The 27,171-nt window shown below is 43.6% G+C and overlaps 1 protein-coding gene across 1 annotated transcript in view; it reads right to left on the reverse strand.

Annotated features, from left to right (window-relative positions):
• The window catches only part of pxdn (peroxidasin), a 131,331-nt gene that overhangs the window by 81,841 nt on the left and 22,319 nt on the right, over positions 1–27,171 (reverse strand). Inside the window, exons 3-7 of the mRNA XM_080750606.1 lie at positions 26,337–26,408; positions 15,421–15,492; positions 10,091–10,162; positions 6,494–6,565; positions 2,340–2,509 (exon numbers count right to left, since the gene is read on the reverse strand). Coding sequence (XP_080606732.1) covers positions 2,340–2,509; positions 6,494–6,565; positions 10,091–10,162; positions 15,421–15,492; positions 26,337–26,408 — 458 coding nt within the window. The remainder of the gene's footprint in view (positions 1–2,339; positions 2,510–6,493; positions 6,566–10,090; positions 10,163–15,420; positions 15,493–26,336; positions 26,409–27,171) is intronic.

Raw genomic sequence — 27,171 nt, forward strand, 5'->3', positions numbered from 1 at the left:
CCCCACCCCTTGTGACGCCCCTGACTGTGTGAATGGCAAACCCTGGCCTCTCCTCCTCTCACCGCCACATTACTCCACATTAGCGCCAGGGGCGGTAATTGCAGTGGGTACAAAATAAAATAAAAAACGACATCGCATATCGAACCCAGCCTCCGACAAGGAGTTTGGTGGCACTTCATCCCGAGGAGTGTCGCTGTTTTGACAGCTGCTCGAACCCACCGTGCACTGTTTCACCCCGTTTAAAAAGAGGGGGAAAAAAAGGGGAAGAGGAAATGAGAGAGAGGGATGGAAGGCGGGAGGGAGGTAGGGAGGGAGGGAGGGAGTGAGTGGAAATGCCTCTATCATGTTCTAAAGCAGACATTCTTCTGGTGCCTCACTACACAGACATAATGTGTGTGTGTGTGTGGGGGGGGGGGGGGGGTTGCACTGAGCAAGAATGGGCAAGTCCGGGCCGTCAAATTAGCTGCTGAGGTTTCAAGTGTGGTTGGGTTACAGTCAGCTGCCAACGGCTGCCTGCCTAGTAGCCACCCGCCCGCCCGCCCGCCCGCCCAGACAATGGGTTCCAGTGGGAGAAATGGAGAGGGACTAAGCTGGTTAGATTTACTGCTACGGGAGCCAGCAGTCTGTTATAGGAAATGACTGAAAATCAGCCAGATTGACTTTAGAGCGAACCGTATCGCTTCTTAACCACTTAGACCGTTTGACTGTGGCAACAGTTACCTTGTGGGACAATCCGATTCGTGCCAAAGTAGACTTCCCCTTCGCCTGCCAGGTGAATTACACTCCAGGCCCCTAATTCGGCCGCCCTCAAGTCTCCCGCTAACTAATAATCCGGTTCGAAAATAAATATTATTCCATCCCTTATACAGTACATGAGGAAAAGACTAACACGAGGGTATTAGGACCATCTCCCGATTTAATTTTCCATACCCCAGTGGCATGGCACCAGAATAAACAGAATCACCTTAAAGCAATGTTGCAATATCTCAATTTAAATTACCCAGAATTCATCCAAGGGCACTTGACTGAATACAATACAAACACCGCAAATGACATGGGTTGGAGGGCCCTCTTGTCCACACACACACACACGCCACCACACACACACACACACACACTCTCCAGTGGTACGAAGTACAGATGCCGGAGAGATTGGTGGTCTGAGATTGAACATGGAAGAGAGTGAGCTCTGACATTTAAGCCAGGCTAGAGGCCCAGCTGGTGGGATAAAGAGTGGGTCAAACAGCTACAGGTGCCTGATGAACCACAGATGCAAACCGGGATATTTTGCATATGGTGTATGTATGCGTGTTTGTTTGTGTGTTGATTACGCGCATGCATACAAACATGTACGCCTTTACCCCAGGTGTCTGAATGAGGCAAAAAAAAACACAAACACACACACACACACACACAAAAGTTATATGTAGTAATATAGAGCTAAGAGGTTTCAAGCGATATTATTCTTTGTCCACCACTGCCTTTTTTTTACATCAGCTGAAACCTTTTTGGTTCAGCTATCGGAGATGAGAAGTGACCGGTTTTGTGTGTAAGCCCCTGATACACGTAGCAATTTTTTCATCAATATCAATCAGCAACGACCAGAGGAGTGTATGGCCATTGGCAGTGTCATTGGATTAATCTTTTACACCAGTCATGTTGCCATACCTCATCAACAGGCATGAATTTATTTTAGGAAGTACATTACATTTTCCCCTTTAGCCAAGGTATGGCAACTGCCATTCCTAGCCATACCCAATTGACGCCACTGGCTGATATTGATGACTACGTGTATCAGGGGCAGTGTTGTTTTTGACAGCAAATTTTGATTTAGTTTTAGTCATAGTCTTTTGAATAAAATGTCATTTAGTTTCAGTCATAATTTAGTCACCTGAGAAGATTTTAGGCAACTAAATCTATAGTTGATTTAGTCGACTAAAATGTATTTTGGCAGGCCTTGATGGCATCATAATGACTGATTTTACACTTGGTTGTGTGCTGAAAATAGCAGATCTACAAGCTCACTGTGAGCTTGTAGATCGGCTATTTTCAGCACGCAACACCTGAGAGCAACCAAACATAAAATGACTCTTCTCCACTAGTCCCTCCCTAACGTTTTAGTCTAGTTTTTATTTTGTTAACGAAAATTGTCAATATATTTATTCTTAGTTTTAGTCATCACAGCTTAATTTTGATTTCGTTTTTGCCAGTGAAAAAAACGCAGTCGACAAACATTTTCCGTCATAGTTTTAGTCGACAAAATCAACACTGATCAGGGGCTTATGTGTGTGTGTGTGACCGAGTGTACTGTGCATTGCTTGGCGTTTCTCTCTCCGTACCACAGTTGAGCTCCTCGGCGGTGAGCGTGGCCACCGAGCGGCCCTGCAGGCGGCTGGGGTAGTCGCACGTGGCCGCCGCCTGGGCGTTCCCCGACTCGGCGTACTGCTTCAGCAGGTCGGCCAGCCATAGCAGCTCACAGTCACAGTTTAGAGTGTTGGAGTCCAGGCGCCTGCAACGCAAACAAACAAACAAACGCAAGACAAAAGAGGGAGGAAAAAGGAATGACTAACACACGTGGGTTTACAGTATATATACAGTATGTTGTAGAGGAAAGACAGATGCCTCCTCATAATTATAGACACCGGCCCACCGTCATATATCACAGCGACACAGCCCTAAAGAGACACACGTCATCACAAGCCACCCTGATCACTATGTAAACACACAGGAGCCACAGGCAGGGGGTGTCGCACCAAATTCTGTGCCCTGGGTACGAGGATTCACTGCGGGCCCTCTATGAATGTTCTTCATAGGGGGAGAGGGAGGTTTAACCCACTTAGACTGGGTGGGAAGACATTATTACGCATTATATGCTTTAACTATTGAAAAATAGCAGATATACAAGCTCACAGCGCTGCAAGCTTGTAGATCTGATATTTTTGAACATTTTTGAACATTGTGTGCAATCTTTCAAATCCTTCTAAGGTTTTTAGAAAAAAATATGTTTCTATGTCAGTGGTGCTCAAACCTTTTCATGTGAAGGACCCCCAAAATATATATGATATGTATTTGGCCACAGACCTCCATCTTAAAATATTTAGTTCCAGGGACCCCCCCAGAAGCAACATTTGAATGTTCGCTTAAAAAATACACATGTTCAAAGATTTGCACACATTTTCACAACTTTTCAAAAATAGCAGATCTGCAAACTTGCCACGCTGTGCTATTTTTCAATAGCTAAAGTATAAAATAATTAAGGCCCCTCCACCTTGGGCCCTAGTGACTCAGTCCCCCCCCCCCCCCCCCGCCCCCCTTTGTGACGCCCCTGGCCTCAGGGGTCGATCCGGGAGAGCTGTGGTGTAAATCCGTCTCCGATGTTGTGTCCGTCCCAGCAGCAGCGTTCAGTTTAGTCTAGGCCTGGGCGACGTGACTTCCAAGTCAATATCACGATTATTTCAGCCTTTTCACCTTGATTACGATTAATGAGAAATATATGGTCATATTTTAGTCATCTGAAATGTTTTAGTTGACTAAATATCATAAGATTTCAGTCTACTGATTCTACACCTACAAAAATGTATTTTGGCAGGCCTTGATGGTGTCGTAATGGCTGATTTTACACTTGGTTGCAGGCTGAAAATAGCTGATCTACATCTTGTAGATCTGCTATTTTCACTGCAACAACCGAGCGCAACCAAACATAAAATGACTTGTCTTTTAGTGCTACTGGATCTGTTCTCCACCAGTTTCCTCCCTAAATGTTTTAGTCTAGTTCTTATTTGTAGACGAAATTGTCAATATATTTAGTCATCATAGCTTAGTTATTATTTAGTTATTATTTCGTTTTTGTCAGTGAAAAAACAAGTTAGTTGACAAACATTTTTCGTCACAGTTTTAGTCGACAAAATGAACACTGGACCAAATGTAATCGCTTACTCACAGGGGCCATGTTGGATAGAGTTCTTATGATGAGTGCCCGCCACTGCCCGGTTAAAGCGGAAGTGAAGCCTCCTCCCGACTTCCGTTTAGTTTTAACATTGCGCACATTTATCATCTAAGCATATTTAGTTTGCTGCTTATCAGATTTGACATTTTTAAATATATTTTCATGAACAGAAATGCCACCTTCCATTACTGTAATTTCAGACTATATAGCATTCAGAGATTGTGGAATAGTTGTCTGGCTACGCGAGACTGATGTTGGAGCACACCTGCCTCGTCTTTTATTAACGATCCAGCTTTTAAGTCTACTACAATGTGTCTATTATCCATGACCAGCCTATGAGAGAACATTTAATTAGTTACAAGAGAGTGGTTTCAGCAACGCCACTGCCGGGAGCCTGGGATCACTTCCAATTTCTGGCTTTTGATCCGGTCGGGAGCGGATGACGTCCTACGTCATTTTGTATTCAAAACGGACTACACATTGGCCAGAACTACCAACCGGAATCAGTTTTAACCCAGTTAGCGCAAAACTGGGTTAAAACTGATTCCGGTTGGTAGTTCCGGCCAAAGTGTAGTCCGCTTTGAATACAAAGTGAGTAAGATATCATCCGGTCTAGACCCGGATCAACCAACCTGTTTAGTAAACGAATACCAGGCTTTGAGAAAGCCTGGTGAGGCGAGGTTACACCACCGGTAGTTGACGATTGCTTATTTTAACACTTTGCAAGCCACGGGGAGCCCCTTAATATTAAAACCGGAATATACCGGACATCTGAGCAAGGAGTCTCAGCCGCGCCGTCTTTTACCGTACTGGGTCATTAAAAACAAAATAAAATATTATCCGAAAATCGGCGATCGTCTAACCTTCCCTAGTCACCACTCGTCCATCGATAGCACATGGCTCGTCTGACATGAAGCAGAAGTGACGTCAGGTCCATTCCTTGCAGAGGCTTCCCAGCAGCCACCCATTTTCTGTTTATACGTTTGTGCTAGTATAGCAGGAGTGCTAGGGGCTATGCGAGCGAAAATGCTCATATCTACTCTTGAGTCATCCGTGGATTACTTGAGCCGACATTTACGTGAACGGATCGTGCACGCGAAACGCACGGGGATAAGATGCGTCGGCCGAAACCCCCACTCTAAGCCAATGCAGATTGAAGAATTTCACTGGGAACTGTGGTGAGTATACAACGGGGATCGCGGTATGGTAATGGGGGATGAAGACCACGTGATATAGCGCTGGATGTCTGGTAAAATGAATGCGGTTCAGATCATAATATAATAATAGAAATTTCACGGCTAATCTACAACAAGTCATTCTATTTCGGCTAGCAAAGTGTTGCTACAGCAAAAAAACAAACAAAAAAAAAACACATTGGTAATTTGGTCCTAGACACATTGATAGAAACATAACTGATATCCTAATCGATCCAAGGCAGATATAGTGGCGAGCTTCCAAAATGTGAAAATGAGCTTTGATGAAGTGTGCTGTCATGCATCTCATTGGAAGCCTCCTGGCCTGGGATCTAACAGAAGCCTAGGAGCCATGTTTTTTTTTTTTATGGGAGCGACGGGAGATGAAAACAACGGGACCGGGCCAAAACCACTGATTGTTCTTCGTCGTCTGTTGGCTGAATGGGAGAGGGGGGGCGGGGACAGAGTTCTGAAGCTGAGCCTGACTTGTATTAGATAGCACTGTGTCCGTATTGCCAGACCGTTGAGTTTACTCAAATTTCAGTCTGTGACATGGCAAAAAATATATAAAGTAGTGAAAACAGCCGATCTACAAGCACACAACGCCTCGCGGTGCGAGGCGTTGTGTGCTTGTAGATCGGCTGTTTTCACTACTTTTGTGCGACGGCCTTGTATGATGAAGCAGGGCTTTACTTTGCGAAAGAACATACAAATTTGAAACTTGGAGATACGAGGTTTCCACCCGACAGCGACGATATAGTGAATATTTTAATGTATCCTGAAATTGTTCTCCGTCGTACACCACGATGAATTATCTTTTCTTGAGCTGCGAATTCAGTACCGCTTAAACCCTCTACACTTGATAAAAAATAGCCGATCTACAAGCTCACAACGCAACGCGCTGCAGGGATGCTGGTTCTTCAAATGATTAGCAAGAGTGGCATTTTAAGTTTTGATTATTGCGATAATATCATCAACAGTAGGCTAAAGTTCACGTGACGGTACAAAGTGTGAAAAAAGGTGTAGTGTTGTGCAGTTAATGCAGTTAGCAAAAGTGGCATTTTACGTTTTGATTATTGCAGTTAACAAACAAAAGTGGCATTTTAAGTTTTGATTATTGCGACATTGATCGCGATCTTTTTTGCCACAACAATCGTTACATGTCATTTTCATATCGTCCCACCATCCCTAGTAAGGACACCAGTGGGCTAAAGTTCACGTGACAGTACCAATTTTGAGAATGGTGTCGTGTTGTGCAGTTAATGCGGCATGCTCACACAGTGCAGAACCACCGGCTGTCTACCCGCTTAATGGCTGTTGGGCTGCTATGGAGCGCCATCCTGTTTTTACTTACAGTCTCTTCATGGACTGGAGATGAGAGAAGGTCCCCAGGACAAGATGGGTGATCCTGTTGTTGTGCAAAAACCTACAGAGTCAGGACAGTGGAGGGATGGAGAGAGCGAGAGAAAGATCATTATTTCAAAAGCGTCGACTCAATATTGAGCAGGAAAAAAACATTGACCTTGAAACCATTTAACTATTTAAACCAGTGGTTCTCGGTCCCCAAATAATTTTGTGGGGTCCCCAGATGATTAGCTTAATGTCATTTTTGTTCTCACTCAACGGTAAACAAACCAACACACAGTATAAGTGTATACAGGGTATCTGCACATTTATAAAGTGACAATTTAAGGACTTTCAAGACCGTTTTAAAACCACAAACTGTCAAATATTAAGTAAGCAAGAGGCGAACATTGTGAAAATAGCAGATCTACATGCTCAACGCGGCGTTGAGGCGTTGTGAGCATGTAGTTCTGTGGAAATATTAGAAGCAGAAATTGTGAAAATAGCAGATCAACATGCTCACAGCGCCTCGCAACGCGAGGTGTTGTGAGCATGTAGATCTGCTATTTTCACAACAGAACCGTGTTATACAAAATGTCCCCGGTTAAAATATGATTAAAAGGTTGAGAACCACGGAGCTAGAGTTCCTGAGGTCAAGCAAAGAAACCTTGTGAGAATTTTAGTTCCAAATCATTGCTATACTGTGGCTACAGTAGCATACGTACCATAAACACACTGAGACAGCCACACCAACATGAGGAACGTTTATGTTTTTGAGTGCTCTAAATGTTCAAATAAACTCTTTGATGTTACATATCCAGGCTAATAATAGTGTCCATTTCTTTTCTTTCTCTTGACATGCTTTGAGGATGTGCTCCTTGACAGCATCATCATCATTTTTGGATGAGGAATACGATTAGGTTCCCCAGGCACGCCATCAACCCATGAAAATAATAAACCCTGGACTTTATTTGATCGAAAGCAGACATCAAGATGAAAATGTCCCTGTTTACGGAACGATTCACCCGAACGTGACGAAGGACCCCACCCCGCCAAAAAAAAAAAAAAAAACCCTTTTCACTTTTATTAGAATTAGCCGTAAATCAAAAACAGCTGTGTGACTGGCTCTATTTTTTTTTTCTTTCTACGTCCACTGGCGGCAGAGCTGATATCCAGACGAGCCCTTCTTGGCAACCATCTCGACAAAAAGTCACTGCTTTTTTCCGTTACCATGGTGGCGTTTCCCTAACAAAAAGTTATGGAGAGGGTGTTGCACCTGGGAATTCCTTTCCACTGAATTCCCACTTGGTGTGTGCAGGTGTCTCCCCCTTCTCCGCCCCCCCCCCCCCCCCCTCTCCCCACCCAGGGGTGTCACAAGGGGGGGGGGGAGTGGGACTGAGTTACTAGGGCCCAAGGTGGAGGGGCCTTCGTTATTTTATATTTTAGCTGTTGAAAAAATAGCAGATATACAAGCTCACAGCGCTGCACCGAGGGCAGCGCTGCGAGCTTGTAGATCTGCTATTTTTGAAAAGTCGTGAAAATGTGTGCAAATCTTTGAATATATGTATTTTTAAGCGAATATTTGTAACTCAAATTTTGCTTCTGGGGGCGTCCCTGGAACTAAATATTTTGAGATGGGGGTCCGTGGCCAAATACATATAATTTTGGGGGTCCTTCACATGAAAAAGTTTGAGTACCACTGGCATAGAAACATAGTTTTTTTCAAAAAACCTTCAAAGACTTTTTTCACGATTTTTCAAAAGTAGCAGATCTACAAGCTTGCAGCGCGGCACTCGGTGCCGCGCTGCGAGCTTGTATATCTGCTATTTTTCAATAGCTAAAGCACAAAATAACGCAGTGAATCCTTGTACCCATGGCCCAGAATTTGGTGCGACACCCCTGCCCCCACCACCACCCTCTTGAGGGAGGTTTGAGGGGGAGCATGTGCATGTGTGCACTGCCTGGGACTCCAGGCAATGGCCCCCGTAAACACAAGATAATGAAACAGGAATTTAACGGGGGGCTCTTCTCTCGACACTCCGACATCTGTTTAGGAGTGTGGAAAAGCGAGAGGTGACGGACGGTACATCTGCAAGCGTCCAGTTTACAGATTACAAGCGGCGTGGGGTTACGAGCGGGGGCTTCTAGGAAGTAACCCATTACGTAACCCATTACAGTCAACACAGCACGGCAGTCAAAACAGCACGGCAGTGTTTGATTACCAGGAACGGTGGAGAGTGGAGACACATCGCCGTTCTCGGCCAGTGAGTGACCACAAGTGGCCCATGGCAGTGGTTCTCAACCTTTTCAGGCCGCGACCCCCAAAATAATCACATTTTAACTGAGGACCCCTTCACCCTGACAAGCACTAAGAATTGAGGCATTGCATTTTGTATAACACGGTTCTTTTGTGAAAATAGCAGATCTTCACAACGCCTCGTGAGGTGCCCTTTCAAACGGAGCGTGGTCGCCACGTCTTAGTAATTAATTTTCAGTGAGAGGCGGGCGGTTATTTTGGCCACACGGAGAAGTTTAGGGCCGGCGAGGCGAGCAGGCACGTGAAATTCCCGCGCCCGTGCTCATTTGTGCGCACCACGGGCTCGACTGTGGTCATCTTTGTGAAATACCGTGCGGTGTTTACTTGCCGAGCGAGTGTGTTTGTGTCTCACCCCACTGACCCAAGCGGGTGCCCCCGCGGCAACCGCAATCTATCGGTAGAATAAATCTGTCATGTTAAATATTAATACAAAATTAAATGGAAGGGAAATATTGTCACGGTTGGGTGAAAATGTCTAAAACTGTTCTGGACTAAAATAAAAAAAATAGCAAAAATAGAAGTTCTACAAGATCAAAATGTGGTTTTGAGCTTGTAGATCTTTTATTTTTTTATACTTTTGCGTAACACTGTTATGATCAAGTAGGGAATTCATCCCCTCCGCCCCCCAAAAAAAAAGAAAAATCATAAAAAGAAATATGGAGATAAGAGGTTTCTGCAATTACCGACGAATGTTTCTGAAAACATGTTGGTTGGGTCACTTGTGAGGAATTCCGTTTAGCACATTCCGATCCAATCAGCTCACTGCGTGGTTTTAATGAGAGCAGCAGCTCACTGCTGTGTGATTTGCACGTAATGTGAGCTCATTCAGCAGCTCACCCTGCTCCTTCTGACCAACTGTGGTGGAAGTACATTTAGGCCTAGAATTATTGAATGCTTTAACCAGTGAGAAATTGCAGATATACAAGCTCACAGTGCGGCATCGAGTGCCGCGCTGCGAGCTTGTAGATCTGCTATTTTTGAAAAAGTCGTGAAAATGTGTGCAAATCTTTGAATACGTGTATTTTCAAAGCGAACGTTTGTAACTCAAATTTAGCTTCTGGGTGGTCCTTGGAACTATAATATTTTGAGATGGGGGTCCGTGGCCAAATAAATATCATTTTGGGGGTCCTTCACATGAAAAGCTCCAACAACTCCATAATGTTGGAGCGGTAGCGGCAGGCACCGCTCAAATTCAGAAACATCCCCAATGGCCCCTGATTTGTGTGTGAAATTCAAATGAACATGCGGCAGTGTGGCAGATTCAGGAAGGCAAAGAGAGGGTGAACTTACAGGCGCTCCAGTTTTGGGAGGTGAGTGAAGGACTCAGGCTCTAAGGACTCTATATTGTTGAAGTGCAGGTACCTGGAGGAGAACAGAGCATCAAGACAGCACAGCAAACCTGCATCACTTTGCACTTACATCATGTACTCGCGGCCAGGTGGAAACATTGTATATGTCCGCAAACTTTCCCTTTTTTATTACCATTACGTTTTAAATGATGCAACAATAGCTGATCTGTGTGCTCACATCAGAGCGCACGTTTTGAGCTTGCCATTTTCAGTGATTTTGCGCGACACTCAGACTTGTATGGTGGAGTAGTAGCCTCGTACTGTACAGTATATCACACCCCTTCCGGAAATCGCATTTGCATTGGATTTCAAGAAGGGGGGGTGGTTTACGAGGCTACTGGAGTAAGGGCATTCATTTCAATTACGGAAAAGTTGAAATAAGGAGAGAAATACGAGGTACCCAACAGCAACAATCATACAGTATAGAGTTTCCTAGCTCCTGTGTTTGGAATATTCACAGTTTATGGTTTGACCAGAAGTGGTGAATAATTAAGACCCGTTATTTTCTTCTTTTTTTTCTGAAACGGCAGGTCTCCTGAGAATGTGCACGTTAAGCTGCAACCGAGTGGACTATGGAATGTGCATGTCACACACGTTCATTCCTAGATGGGACTAGTTGACATTACGGAGCCTGAAATTCAACAGCTGAACTGAAGGCTAACTTTTTACGACTGAATCGCCCCGGCGGAGAGAAGTCTGTACACTATGGTCTTGTGGAATGCAAACATGATTTATGCCCCCGAAAGCCTTTGAGCTGAGAAAACATAAATCAGATCTCTTATGGCAACAAATAAAAGGTTAGGGAAACGAACTCCAACTGACTGCTATAAGGTAACTGTAAGGGGTCAGTTGGGTGTGTGCTGGTTTAGACAGCGAAAGCAACGATCAGCGTAAGCACATTTTAAGCGGCACTGACACAACCGTGTCGTATGACACAAATAAAGTTAAAGAAGGGTTATTTGTTTGATCTGAAACCCAAACACAATTCAGTTGAAAACACATCATTTTGCCACAGTGTTTGACAGAATACGTTCAGCCAAACATTGCTAGCTTAGAATTACCTTTCCGCGTGTCTTTAAAACAAATGCTGCAACAACAACAGTATGACAAAAATATAGTACGGGAAGCTATCCTTGTATGCATTTTAGGGATGGGACGATATGACAATTTCATATCACGATTATTGTGACAAAAGAAATCACGATTTACGATATTATCCCGATAATAAAAATCCATTATCCTGGGGCGGAACATTTGCCAAAAAATAGCAGATCTACAAGCTCACAACGCGTCACAACGCGTCACAACGTGACGCATTGTGAGCTTGTAGATCAGCTATTTTTTGGCAAAGACGTGATAGAAAGTGAAAAAAGACTGTATCAAGTATGTATATTATAAGTACCTTTTACCAATTATAGAGGGTTTAAGTGGTGCCGGATATGCAGCTCAGCAAATAAAAGGTGAATTGATCCCAGTGCATGACTGAGGACGATATCACGATAAATTAAATCTCCACAATACGATTATCGTGAGTGTTTTTTATCACAATAAACGATAATATCGCTTATCGTCCCATCCCTAATGCATTTAAAACATGTAATGGTGAAATCGGGAAGTGATCGGTTCCAAAAGCAAAGCAAGGCACACAAGCAGGCTTTCAACATACAACACCAGGCAATGCATTTCAGAGTTCAGACTATATTAAAGTTCTTCCTCTTGAAGAATCCAAGGAGCGTTGTTTCTTTCTCTTCTATTTTTCCCCCTCACAAATGCAACACAACAGAAGCCTCTCTATTTCCTAGCAAATCTCAAGCTTTGAGACCTGTGTCATGATTTGGGGCAGCCTGCATGTCTTTGGCTAACAGACAGTGCTGTAAACTAAAGTAACAAATAGCCTACATTTACAAAGAAGTACATTTTACTTTACTGCAGTATTTCACATTTTCAGTACTTTTACTTCTACTCCACTACATCTCAGAGGCAAATATTGTACTTTTACTCCACTACAATTTTTGAAAACTTTAGTTACTAGTTACTTTGGAGATTTTGATTATTATTATTACAAAACATGCATTGCCCATTTCAGCTCTATACATTTGGGCCATTTGAAAATAGCCGATTTACAAGCTCTACAGCATGTTGCATTGTGAGCTTGTAGATCTGCTATTTTCAAAAGATTTTCATACATTTGACAACTTGAAATGGGACACTTGAAATTCTGCACGAGTACTTTCTACTTTTGGTACTTTAAGTACATGTTGGTGCTTTTGTACTTTTACTCAAGTAGCTTTTGAATTCCGGACTTGTAACGAGTATTTCTACGTTGCAGTACTTTTACTTGAGTAAAAAACTTGAGTACTGTGTCCTGGCTGTAATGCATGCTCTGGCAGGGCCAGAGAGCAACCAAGGTCAACACAACACCCGCCCACTCCAGAGCAATTAGTTAGCATGTAGACAGCCATGCTAAATGGCTGACAGGGGGTGTTGTGAAGGTGTCGGTGCCAACACTAAACTTGCTTCATAGTCCTCTTGGTTCCCATCCAGGACCAATGAGTCGCATATCAGTCAGTTGATTGTATTCCCAAAACGAACGCACACCGCACGTCCCCACCGTTGATCTTCCGAGCATCAGATAGAGCACAGAGATGAAATGGAACGAATCGGCTAAGTGTTCTGAAGTGGGTCAGATATCTTAAAACTTAATTCCACACATTAATTTTATTTTATATTAATCCACAAGTCCCGTTGTGTTATCGTTAAAGGCTTAACTGATAATAACCCACCATTTGGTCGGGTAAAACGGTTTAAAGGCTATAAATCTTAGATACGATGTCAATCCGGTTATTCCCCCCACAAAAAAAGAAGAAAAAGTAAATTGTGACCTGAAGGTTTGGCAGCTGCATGGAGCCCCAGTGAAGATATTGGGGGAACATTAAAGCGAACGCAAGCTGGGCTCAGAACTTGTCACCCACATATAAAACCCCTTCATTACTGTAGCAAAAACTCAAAACAGCTGCAAGGCATGGAGCCTGGAGTTGGAATTGGGTTTTTGCTCGGTGAATTAGCCATTTGTTCTCCGCCGATGCGGTTGCAGCGAGGCACAATACGTCGCAACACGGCCCAGAGGTTAAGCGAGTTTAATTTGCGGAGGAGCTGCACGTAAACCATATTCGTTGGCAAGGGCACGTTGGCTTACGGAGCAATATCTTTGACTGAATCAATGAGCTACTGTCTGTGGCTATGGCTACTTCTGATCCACGATCACTACAGAAACCCTGGATGTCCTGAAAACGGTCATCATTCTGTAGATACAATGCATGTACAACAATACAAATCATAGATTTACGACATGATGGGGGATCTGTGAGATTGTATTACTGTATATGATAGTATATACATGTAACTCAATGCAAAAGCCACGTGGAACATTGTTGTACAGGTGAAAAGACAATACGCTTCTGTTAATACTGCATCTCATCCTTGGGTCTCTACTGTAGGCAGAGATTAGGTGTACACCAGAAATAGACAACAATTACATTTTGATTACACACAAAAATAAAATAAACAATGTAAGAGAAATGCATGGAAGGATTTGGATCAATAAAGACAACACCGGCACACAACATCATAGGCTTTGCACAGTCCAAGCTCTCACAGCTAAAAAAAAAGGAGGTAAAGCAGGTGAGGCGAATCTTCTTCACAACAGCAAGAAGCGACGCAGTGCGAAATCAAAGCTTGGCAGTGAAAGAAGCAAAGGGGGGGAGGGGGGGGGCTGCACTTCCAACTTTAGCACGGGAGAAAAGCCCAGGGCTTTACAGTTCGGACTCTCTCACGGGGGGGCGGGGAGGGGGGGGCTAGAGGTCATCGCATGCTGCAACGTCCAAAACAGGGCGGAGGGGGACGGCCTGACGGACGGCCTGGCGGACGGACGTGCACATCTGTCGCTGCGGCGACTAGACATGCGACTCATGCAAAGGGGGAGGGGGGGCAGGTCAAAAGGTCAAGGCCGGTCAGCGCGGCATAACAAGGGTGGGTGAACACACGGCATGCATGGGTGGCGGCGGGGAAGGGGGGGGGGGGATAGTTTGGCGCACGGGCAGGGGAGTGGTGGGGGGGGAGGATTGGAGTCGAACATGATACCCGCTGTTAAGGCCCACAGAGACCTCGTCACTGAGCACCTACTCACTGTCAGGTGGAAACCTTGTATGTCCAAAACTGTTCACTTTTCAGGGGAAAAAATGTACAATGTAAAAGATGTACTTGTTGTCGTTTTGTCACAAGCTCTTCTTAATGATTTTAATTTATTGCGTGTTTTTGGTGTTTTTTTTCACAGAGTTCACAGACGCGCCACATCGCAACAAGATTTCCGTACCTTTTAACACATGGGCGGCCAAGGTTTATAACATTTATAGCTGTTGCTGGTGCCACCATTGACTTACGTTATGTTTTGATGAGCCCCGCAAGCTTCGTGCGTGTGCACGTGCGTGTCCAGAGAAGATTGAGGAGGTACTCCATTTGTTTACAAACGCTCGCGAAACTCGCGGTAAAAAAATCGCGGTAAATTCGCGGTAAAGTGTCGCCGTGAAAACAATCAGCTCTCTGCCTCCATGGGGCTGTTTTTACCTCATTCTCAGATAAAGCCGTTCTTATGTTTCAAAGTAGAATCTAAAGCCATGTAAAATCCTTCCGTGTGGGGAGAGACAGGGGGCTTCCTGCCCTGGCTGGGTGACGTAATGGATTCAGGGCATGCAAAGGGAAGCTGCGGTCTCGAAAAGTTAACTATTTGTTGACTCGTCCCTCGACGATATAACTTCCTGTGGCAGGGTGACATCTAGTGGCCATAACTCGTCCCTGAACGCGTTTGGCTCCCCAAGTGTTAATAACCCACAGAGCGGCAATCAGATTTTTTATTATTTTTATAAACTAAATCAAATGAAATTATCTGGTTTCTTGGACGAAGCGGCCTGGACCAGCGGCTTTTTCTCAGGATTTTGGGGTTGGGGCAGTAAATGAGTTCATTTGAATGCGGAAAAGTAACAGCTTTAGACATACAAGTTTTCCACCCTGACAGACACGATATGACAAACAGATCATTCGTAAGCGTTCATGAAAGTAATGCACTTGCAGACGTTAACGGGCATCATGGATCCTTTACATTAAGTCCTTCAGGTGACAGAGGGGGGGGATCTCAGACAGATAAGGCGATGCGGTACGCAGGCGGAAGAGGAGGGGTGGGGGAGGAAGAGGAGATGGAGGAGGTTGTTCACTTACAGTTGCTCTAGAGAGACAAGCCCCTTAAATGCTTGTCTGTCAATTGATTGGATTTCATTCTTGTACAAATAGCTGAAAGGAGAGATAATCAGTATATTAGTAACATACACACCCACACAATCATCTTTGTTCTCGCTAGTTACAGGGAGGAATCAAAACATGGCAACATTCAATGAGTGAGATTCCACAGCCGGCTTGTGATGGACATTTTTGTCAAAATGTTTTTTTTCCCCACGGACATACAACATGAGTGGACAATAATATTACTAGAAACACAAAGAGCTAGCCATTAACCCATTTAGGCCTAGAAATGATTGAATGCTTTAACCAGTGAAAAATAGCAGATATACAAGCTCACAGCGCGGCACCGAGTGCCGCGCTGCGAGCTTGTAGATCTGCTATTTTTGAAAAAGTCGTGAAAATGTGTGCAAAACTTTGAATATTATTTATTTTCAAGGCGAACGTTTGTAACTCAAACTTTGCTTCTGGGGGGTCCCTGGAACTAAATATTTTGAGATGGGGGTCCGTGGCCAAATAAATATCATTTTGGGGGTCCTTCACATGAAAAAGTTTGAGAACCACTGACATAGTAGTCTCTCAAGAACAGACTAACTGAGCTCCAGTTAAGTGAAAAGGACGATGGCTGGCCAGATTGCTGACATAGAAACATAGGTTTTTCAAAAAACCTTAGAAGGATTCAAAAGACACTTAAAGAATCGGGTCAAAATTCAAATTTTCACGATTTTTCAAAAAGAGCAGATCTACAAGCTCGCAGCGCGGCACTCGGTGCCGCGCTGTGAGCTTGTATATCTGCTATTTTTCAATAGTTAAAGCATAAAATAATGATACACAAAATGTGTACCCGTTCTAAATGGGTTAATGACCATGACAGGTCTGAGAGTGTACAAATGGAACCACTCTCAGTGTACAAGTTAAGCGCAGGCTTGCCCACCTGCCCTCGGCAGGTAGGTCTATATAAAACCTTCGGGCAGGTAGAGTTTGTTTTCAGGTTGCCCGACCGGGCAAGTCCGCATTTGAGAGGGGAAGTAAACATCTATAAACACAACACAAGATATCTGTCTAAACACCTAAACGTGGCCAGCGCGCTCCGTCTTCTGGTCTGTGGAATGTAAAATAAGAGCACCGTTTGCCTATACTGTTCTGTTTACTGTTGCTACACTTAAAAATATAAATATAGACATATTCAATCATAGCTATGTAGGTATTTGGATTTGGAGGTATTGAAGTGTGACATGTTTTATCGCACAGCCCCAGAAAGTAAAGAAGGTGTTAAATTGAGAGGTAATTCAGATCTTACGTATCATTTTATAATGGACAATTTACTTTTAGGGCAAGTGGGCATGACCTTTGGGCAAGTAGAACATGACCTGTACTTGTCCGATAGTTCAAGTGCCTCTGAGACCTTAGTGTGAACCACTGTTAAGAGGGTCCTTGCAAATAAAACATGTGAGAACCACTAGTAGTAGTTGGACTAGTAAATAAGTGTCAGACATATTCTGAAGAATCTGGAGATCAGTAGTTAAGGTCTTGTGATCAAAATAAGGACTTTATAATGGTGTGTAAAGAAAAGAAAATCAAAAATGGACAAGGCCATGTCTTTGCCACGGACACATTTGTCCTTGTACAGACATATTGATGACTCCTGAGTCCTGCAGAATATGCATACTGTGCCTGAGTTAGACATTTACAGTAGATTTCGAATGAATCCATAGGTATAGGCACTCTTACGTGTGTGTGTGTGTGTGTGTGTGTGTGCGTGCGTGCGTGCGTGTGTGTGTGTGTGTGTGTGTGTGTGGAAGTAAAATGGCCTGGTACAGTTTTATAAAACATTCACTGGGGGGGTCGCCAGACCCCACTTTGAGAACCACTGCCGTAATGAAGCCCAGTAATCAGTTTATTTTTTCACTCGCCAATCTTTCGTCATTACCAACCGGCTCCATGTGTGTACGGTTGTGGTCCCTGTTACTGCTAACGCTAACCCCCACCGTCAGCCTGGAGGAGAGGGTACAGGCAACCACATGTCTCCTCCAATACACAACATGGAGTCTGCCAGCTGCTTCTCTTCACCTGACCGTGAGGTGTAATCCATCACCCAGAACCACAGCAAAAATCGACAGCGAAAAGGGCAACCATCGAGCCGTGGAAGATGGATCAGCTCAGTTCTGAAAGCTCTGATTACATTTGGTTATAGTCTGGAAGACTTGCAAGTCATTGTGACCGTCAGGTTGCAAGTTACTATGTAAACCTCCACCGGCTGTCTGTCTCTCCGTCCCTCTGTCTGTCCGTCATGTCACGTCACACTTTTGGCCCTAATCTTATCTCCAGGAACCGTTGCCCCTGTCGATGCTAAACTTTGCACACACACTCCTTGGATAGCAACTCACTTCTCACATGGCCCTCTTCTAGCATCACCATGAGGCAGACTTTTGCAAAACACTGCTCCTACAGATTTTGGCCTAAAATCACGCAAAGCGGTACACAGTATCTCTAAAGTCATGTCATCAACATGGATCTGTCCCATTTCCCATATTCCCTCCTGATTGGCTACGATTGCCTTTGATTATGCGACCTGCCGGTCGCTTATCTCCCGATTAGGGAGTCTTACTGGTATACTACTTTATACAAAATAATATAATATATAATATATATAACCGTTTGCACAGAATGGGCGTTATTATTTAAATGCTTAATCTCATAAAACCGTTTGTGATGTCTGGGGGATTTTATCACATGCACGTTAGGAAAGAAGTACAAGTAGCCTAAGTTAGCCTAGCCATTTGGCACACAAGCAAGGAGGCAATATCCTGTTTGTGTGGCGTGCCACGTGAGGCAGCTTGATGTACAAGTACACCCTCTGGACATGACACTAGTATGTCACGGGGACTTAATGCTGAGTGCCAAGCAGGGAGGCATTAGCCTCGCATAGCCAGACAATACCAGTAAGATTCCCTAATCGGGAGATAAGCGACCGTCAGGTCGCAGCGTGATTTTAGGGCAAAATGTGTAGGAGCAGTGTCCAAAAATGTGTTTGAAAGAATCGGCCAGATGGTGGCTCCCAATCTCAGGGCGAACACTCTAACCACAAGGCTGGTCAGGTTAGGAAGAAATGCTCTAATAAAAAAGGTACAAAAATGAATACCGGTAAATCTGCTATAAATCTAATCCAATAACTGACACATATGGAGAGTATGGCAAACTTTATCCCCTTTTACAAGTCAGTTTATGATAGTATATAAAACTGCACCAAACACTGGATTTACACATGTAGAGACAGCAGGCTAGGAGTGGGGTTCTAAATAGTGTAAGCAGTGCATTGATATCAAGTCCAGCTACAACAGCTACAACCTTGTAAGTTATCACAATCAATTAGGACAGAAATAACCGGTAAACTGACTCGACTCTCACACCAGTTAACACTTGACGTCACTGCAGAGAATCACGCTGAACATTGGAATGATTATTTAGACAACGCTTAGAATAACAGAATGGAACTGTCTGAAAGGTATAGGCCTACATAAGTAGTTCAGAACAAACAAAAGCGGTCACTCGCACTTCAAAACAGATTCACACATGGCAGTTAATGTGGTCCGTGTGTCAAAAAACAAAAGAGAAGTCAGCTCATAGTTGGACAAACAGCATAAACTAAAACATGTCGCCACAAAAGAGAAAAGTGAAAGATCATGGAAGACATGACAGAGCATTTTTCTTTGCTTCGAGGCTCTCGGCTTTTCTCAATGACTTCCACATTTTAACATGCAACAGACTGAAGTAACATGAAGGGTGATGTCCTGTATGTAAGCTGTGCAAGCTCACAATGCGCTGCTCTGCAACGCGGTGTGAGCTTGTCGATCGGCTATATTCCGTGCGCGACAAGGCGCGTAAACCAATTATGAATTCAGGCATGAGGCCTATGTTGAATCGTGGAGGTATTTCAGTACATTGAAAGACAAACACCATTGACTTGTGCGTGTTTTCCCTCCCTCATACACGACGGAGAAATGTGACACTAGAAAAGCATTGGGCTTATGGCCATCTGTCCTTTCATCTCTCAACTCCCCCTGTTTTCTTTTCACCGTCCCGCTCTTTATCGTCTTGATGAGCGATACGGATCTCCCCTTGGCAGATGTGACGCAAAGGATGGAAAGATAAACACCATACTCCCTTTTTTTTCCCTTTATTTTATCAGCGCATGCCATTGCATTCCCCAACTCATAATGTGCATCTGACAAGTGTTATCAACTTGCGCGCCAGAGAGTGGATGAATCGTGGCTAAAAATGCTTTCAGTCATACTTAACACGATAGAAAAAAATCAAGCTGAAAGCTGCGTTAAAGACACTGAGATCCTTGGACAATTCATTGAATAGATTTTGTTAACCATATAGCGCGTTTCCTATACAGTAGCTCCACACTCCATAAAACTGGTCTAAAGAAATCATCCAATAGATTAGCCTGCATCAATGAATGAACAAACAGTCTGTTGATGAATGCTATTACATATGTTGTTAGGGCTGTCACAATTATTACATAATCGTCTAATCGTAATTATTTGACATAATCGCAAATATTTGTTCATAATCGGCATAATCGGGAATGTTGAAAAATGTTCATACATTGATAAACATTTTCAGAAATAGTGGAAATAGCAGATCTACAAGCTCACAACGCGTCGCACCGCGACGCGTTGTGAGCTTGTAGATCGGCTATTTCCACTACCAATGTTATTTTTTAAGTAGAAAGTTGTCAAATATGTCAGTCATTTCTTTGTATATTTAGGTTATGTGTCATATCTGCCATGTGCAACTTCAAAGCCTAAAAGCTGAACAGAAATGTAATTATCAACGACAAAAACACAATTAAATCGTTAATCGCCAATTATTTGAGTGACAATTAATCGTCATGTAAAATGTCATATCGTGACAGCCCTATTGGACAGATGCTAGATCAATTGATTACCTGGCATCCTAGTTTTGCACTCTGCTTGTATGACTATTTACAGTGTTGTTTGACTAGGGTTCAAGCTTTCTCTGCTTTAGGGATGGGACCATATGAAAATGTCATATCACGATTATTGTGACAGAAGAAACCGCGATTTACGATATTATCGCGATAATCAAAATCCATTATCCTGGGGCGGAACATCTGCCAAAAAATAGCAGATCTACAAGCTCACAACGCGTCGCATTGCGACGTGTTGTGAGCATGTAGATCGGCTATTTTTTGGCAAAGACATTTGATAGAGCGTGAAAAAAAGACTGTATCAAGTATGATTATTATAAGTACCTTTTACCAATTATAGAGGGTTTAAGTGGTACCGGATATGCAGCTCGGCAAATAAAAGGTGAATTGATCCCAGTGCATGACGGAGGACGATATCACGATAAATTTAAATCTCCACGATATGATTATCGTGAGTGTTTTTTATCACGATAAACGATAATATCGCTTATCGTCCCATCCCTACTCTGCTTACTCTCGCACTAAAAGTGTCCGCCAAATTGTATATTGTATTGAAAACAGCAGAGGATAAAACATACTGTAGGGAACTGGATTACAGGAGCATAACGTCACTCTCGGGCAGAAACCTCGTATCTCCAAGTTTCAAATTTGTAATTTTTTTTGCAAAGAAAAGCCCTGCTTCATCATACAAGGCACAAAGATAGTGAAAACAGCAGATCTACAAGCACACAGATCGGCTGTTTTCACTAGTTTAAATCATTTTTAAAATGCTAAATGCAAAACGAACGGTTTTGGACATACAAGGTTTTCACCCGACGACGACGATAAGCAGCCATGTTTGTGTGCGCGCCTGCGCGTGCGTTCGAGAGCCTGTACCGTACTGTACAGAGTACAGTATGTGTGTTTACAGTCTGCGTGGGAAACCGGATTCGGAAGCTGTGGGGTTGAACCTCTAGGGGAAGACAACTGAGGAGCTTTGCTTCTATAACCTAAAAACCTTCTGTGGCTTCCTACTCGGCAAGCACAGCCCGGCGAGAACTTAACTGACCCACCGCTAACCAGAAATGATATGCTGTCACAAACCACATGAGAGGAAAGAAATCTTCTTCCTTAAGCCATTTAGGCTTGGGGATTATTGAATGCTTTAACTATTGAAAAAATAGCAGATATACAAGCTCACAGCGCGGCACCGAGTGCCGTGCTGCGAGCTTGTAGATCTGCTATTTTTGAAAAAAGTTGTGAAAATGTGCGCAAATCTTTGAATATATGTATTTTTAAAGCGAACGTTTAACTAGAATTTTGCTTCTGGGGGTTCCTGGAACTAAATGTTTTGAGATGGGGGTCCGTGGCCAAATATATATCATTTTGGGGGTCCTTCACATGAAAAAGTTTGAGAACCACTGACATAGTAGCCTCCCAAAAACAGACTGCCCGATTGCTGAAATAGAAACATAGGTTGTTCAAAAAACCTTACAATGATTCAAAAGACAGGTAAAAATCGGGTCATAATTCAAATTTTCACGATAAAAAAATAAATAGCAGATCTACAAGCTTGCAGCGCGGCACCGAGTGCCGCGCTGTGAGCTTGTATATCTGCTATTTTTCATTAGTTAAAGCATAAAATAATATACCCGTATTTTCCGGACTATAAGGCGCACTTAAAAGCCTTTAATTTTCTCAAAAAACTACAGTGCGCCTTATAGTCCAGTGCGCCTTATATATGGATCATTCATTGACATTGACATTCCCTTTAGCACAGCTCCATCTGTTGGATGCATAACACAATGGTAGCGTCTATTATGTGCGCCTTATAGTCAGGTGCGCCTTATATATGAAAACAGTTTGAAAATAGACCAGTCATTGACAGTGCGCCTTATAGTCAGGTGCGCCTTATAGTCCAGAAAATACTGTACTCAATAATGTGTACCCGTTCTGAAGTGGTTAATGCCTGCTGCTGCATTCTTGAACGGCGCCCAGATGAATACTCCCCGACTGACCTTCATTACCTAATCCAATTACGAAAAAGAGGGTCTGCGCTCGCCTGAAACTCAATACGGCATCCAAAACAACGTAAAAAAAAAACAATGATGACTCACGCGAATTAGGGAAAGGCAGAGCTGTAAAAAAAGAATTTGAGGCTGACCTACTTTGATAACAGCATCCAATAAAAGAACCCCAGTGTTCCTTGAATAAAAACCATACTGCACGCCTAATCACCATTAGCCACAGTACATTTACGCAAAAACCCATCGAAAACAAGACGAGATTCGGGAGGGTTCTGGGGGGATTTGAAACCGGAGGCTAGCTTGAAAGTCTTTCACCGCTTTCTGACCTTTTTTTATTAGGGAGAAGGGGGTTTCTAAAAGACTTCCGCACAGCGACCATCGAGAGGACATGAAAGACCTTTGGAGGGTGGGCAACAACAGGTCAGGGGTCTTCAGCGTTTTCAGGCCAAGGACTCCTTAGTTGACTATATATTCCATATAGTTTCATGGTTTGACAGCACAATCATCAGTGTATTTTGGATTCGTGTCAATTTGTGTTTTCTGATATTTGACCACCTGACCGTCAATACTTAATGAACTTGGCCTTTCACGCTGTACCCTATACACCAAACCTCTTTGCCAAAAATAGCCGATCTACAAGCTCACAACGCCTCGCGGCGCGAGGCGTTGTGAGCTTGTAGATCTGCTATTTTTGGCTAAAGTTTTCAGGATATGGACATGCATATAACAAAGGAGAGAAAAGAAGTTTCTATCACACAGAAGATTTGGAGCACCCCCTGTAGTAACTCTAAGGACCCCTTAGGGGGTCCCGGACCCCCCGTTGAAGACCCTTATAGTAGGGGATACAATCCGCCGAGGGAGGGGAGAAGTTGGGTGTGTGAGAAGTGGTTGTGGTGGTGGTGGTGTTGTTGATGGTGGTGCTGGTGGTAAGGGGAGGTGTGTGTGTGTTGGGGGGGGAGGAGGGTGTCTTGCACTAATCACAAGGGCTGGGCAGTGTTGCTGGCCTCAGATTAAGTCTGCTTTTAAGGGAGAGGTGGCCCTATAATCAAAAGTCACCCACGCTTCAATTACAGCATGTGGAGAGGGGACATTGTGCGGGAACAAAATGTGAACAAAATGTGTGTACGCCCGTGTGTGTGTGTGTGTGTGTGTGTGTGTGTGTGTGTGTGTGTGTGTTAGGGATGGGACGATAAGCGATATTATCGTTTATCGTGATAAAAGAACACTTCACGATAATCGTATCGTGGAGATTTAATGTATCGTGAAATTATCCTCCGTCATGCACTGTGATCAATTCACCTTTTATTTGAAATGCTGCATATCCGGTACCACTCAAATCCTCTATTGGTAAAACATACTTATAATATACGTACTTGATACAGTCTTTTTTTCACTCTCTACCAAATCTCTTTGCCAAAAAATAGCCGATCTACAAGCTCACAACACATCGCATTGCGACGCGTTGTGAGCTTGTAGATCTGCTATTTTTTGGCAAATCTTCCACCCCAGGATAATGGTTGTTGGGGATATTTTGATTATCGCGATAATAATATCATAAATCGCCATTTCTTTGGTCACAATAATCGTGATATGACATTTTCATATCGTCCCATCCCTAGTGTGTGTGTGTGTGTGTGTGTGTGTGTGTGTGTGTGTGTGTGTGTGTGTGTGTGTTGCGAGAGAGAATCTGAAAACAGATATAAGCCGAGTCAGCCGACACATATCCTTTGTCACTCTCCCCCTCTCATGGCGAGCTTATAAACCGCTCCCCGTAATTGACAAGCTGGTGTCAGAAGTAACGCTGCGATGCAACGCTAGGCCGTGTGCGTTCTACGTGCGAGACAGAGGAACCAAGTTTAATTTTGTATGTTTTCTACAGCATCAGACACGTCTAAGGCAGGGGTCTTCAACAGGGAGTCCGGGACCCCTCAGGGGTCCTCCAAATCTTTGTTATATCTTTTTTATATTAACGACTTGAACCCTATAGTGTCCATATTCTGAGAACTTTAGCCAAAAATAGCAGATCTACAAGCTCACGCCTCGCGCTGCAAGGCTTTGTGAGCTTGTAGATCAGCTATTTTTGGCTAGGTTTGGTGGAGAGGGCGGGAAAAACTAAGTACAGAGTGAAAGGTCAAGTGTTTTAAGTATTGACGGCTCAAGTGGTTAAATATCTGAAAACACAAACTGACATGAATCCAAAATACACTGATGATTGAGCTGTCAAACAATGACACCTTGAAATCTCTGAACATGTTGTGGGGGTCCCTGCTTCATCTCTCTCTCAACTAAGGGGTCCCTGGCCTGAAAACGTTGAAGACCCTAAAACACTATTTTTTGCATTTACCTCTGTGTCGTCTCCCCTTTTTTGTGGTGGTCCAGGAGCCAGACCATCACACGTATAACAGTATTATTGCCGTTCCATCAGATTAAGAGTCATGACAGAATGTCCCCTTTGATGTCTGACACCTCAACCCCCCCGACAGAGACAAAACAAACAGCCATAAAACTATTCTTAAAAAAAAAAAAAAAAGGAACAAAGAAAGCAAAGAAAACAGTGTAAACTGAGACCTGAGAGGACCTAATTAATTCTCTGACGTCGGGGGTGGGGCGTGAGGTTAATTCATGGAATATGGGTAATCAGACCACAGAAGTGGACCGGAGACATGTGGTGTAAAGTAACTAAGTACAAATACTGTACTTAAGTACAATTTTGAGATATTTTCACTTTAATGGAGTATTTCCGATTTTCAATACGTTTACTTCTACTCCACTACCAAATAGTTTTACACCATTATAATTATTTGAACACTTTAGTTACCAGTTATTTTGTGGATTTTGATTATTATTACAAAACAGCACTTCAGCCCTATAAACATTTCGGCCATTTGAAAATAGCCGATATACAATCTCAAAATGCGACCCATTGTGAGCTTGTAGATCTGCTACTTTCTAAAGATTTTTATACATCTTATACATTTGAAAACATAACATACATAACGAGTACTTTCTGCTTTTGGTACCTTTACAGAGTATTTCTACAGCATTGATACTTTTACTTAAGTAAGAAATGCGGGTGCTTTTTTTCCACCACAGAGGGGAGACGCCGCTGACTAGGCACTTTAGAGATTCATACCATAGGTGAATGTAAACACAGACTAACGCTCTCGCCACAACTGAGGACGGCGGGAATGACTAACAAAGCGAGGAAACTACCGGGGCCACAGACAGAACACCTCAGGCTACACACACACACACACACACACACACACACACACACACACACACACACACACACACACACACACACACACACACACACACACACACACACACACACACACACACACACACACACACACACACACACACACACACACACAGGCACACACAGGCACACACACACGCACACAGCACATACATCTGTTCCCCCATCCCGCCTCCAGATCCCCACACATCCCAGACAGATAAGTACAGAGGATCAGACAAAAGAGCGTCTTTTCATCAATGCTCAGTTTTTCTTTCCCCCCGAGCTGCGCCGGTAATGCCTTGTCTGACTGAACCACTTCCTCCGCGAGGTCCAGTTTGAAGTGTCAGCCTGGCCGACGGCTAGAGTGACTCCTTGCGTCACAGAGGAAAGGGAACACGCCGACACGACACACCCTCTCTGGCTGCTGACCTAGAGAGAGAGCGTGCGCCGGTGCATTCGTTCCTCTTGAGGGTACAAGTCCGAGACATGTTGCGCCGAGCTTTATCTCTGTCTGACGAAGAAAAAAAAAGGCAAAAAAAGGAGGTGAACCACTTCAACAGTGACCTTCTGCCCGCTGAGTTCTGTCAGGATTCAGACGATGACGCCAGCATTGTCTCAAAATTCCACCCCTTGACCTCCAAAGGGTTACAAAGCTGAATGCCGCCGAGACAAGAGAGCAACTTACAGATATTTGAGGTTCTCCAGGTCTTCGAACGCTCCCCTGGGAATCCTTCGTATATGATTGTTGTTGAGGAGACTGTCAAGTAGAAAACAAAGCACAGGGATTAGTAGGTGATTCCATGATGCATTCATGGCTAATCCTGAGTTGTGATTCCATTATCTCACAAATACCTGGAACGCGCCCGAGTCGCATTCGATTTTAACCACTTTAACCATTATTGTATGCTTTAACCTTAGAAAAATAGCAGATATACAAGCTCACAGCGCGGCACCGAGTGCCGCGCTGCGAGCTTGTAGATCTGCTATTTTTGAAAAATCGTGAAAATGTGTGCAAGTCTATGAATATCTTTGACCCGATCTTTGACGCGACTTCTAAATCCTTCCTCTAAATCAGTGTCTCTCAAACTTTTTCATGTCAAGGACCCTCAAAATTACAGATATTTGGCCACGGACCCCCATCTCAAAATATGTTGTTCCAGGGACCCCCCAGAAGCAAATATTTGATTTACAAATGTTCGCTTTTAAATAGATATATTCAAAGACTTGCAAAGAAAAATCATGATTTTTCAAAAATAGCAGATCTACAAGCTCGCAGCGCGGCACTCGGTGCCGCGCTCTGAGCTTGTATATCTGCTATTTTTCACTGGTTAAAGCATTCAATCATTTCTAGGCCTAAATGGGTTAAACTGCCATCATGACACAATGCAGTACAAGAAAAGGCACCCTTGAAGCTGTCAAGACTCATCTCTCAACTCTCAAAAGTGAGCTGCTAGGGGCATCTAGCTCAGTTCCAATGTGTTATTACAATTTGTTCCGAAATTTGAAATAACCACAGCTAA

The sequence above is a fragment of the Nannobrachium achirus genome, assembly GCF_963921795.1.
Source record: "Nannobrachium achirus genome assembly, chromosome: 20".
Lineage (NCBI taxonomy): Eukaryota > Metazoa > Chordata > Actinopteri > Myctophiformes > Myctophidae > Nannobrachium > Nannobrachium achirus.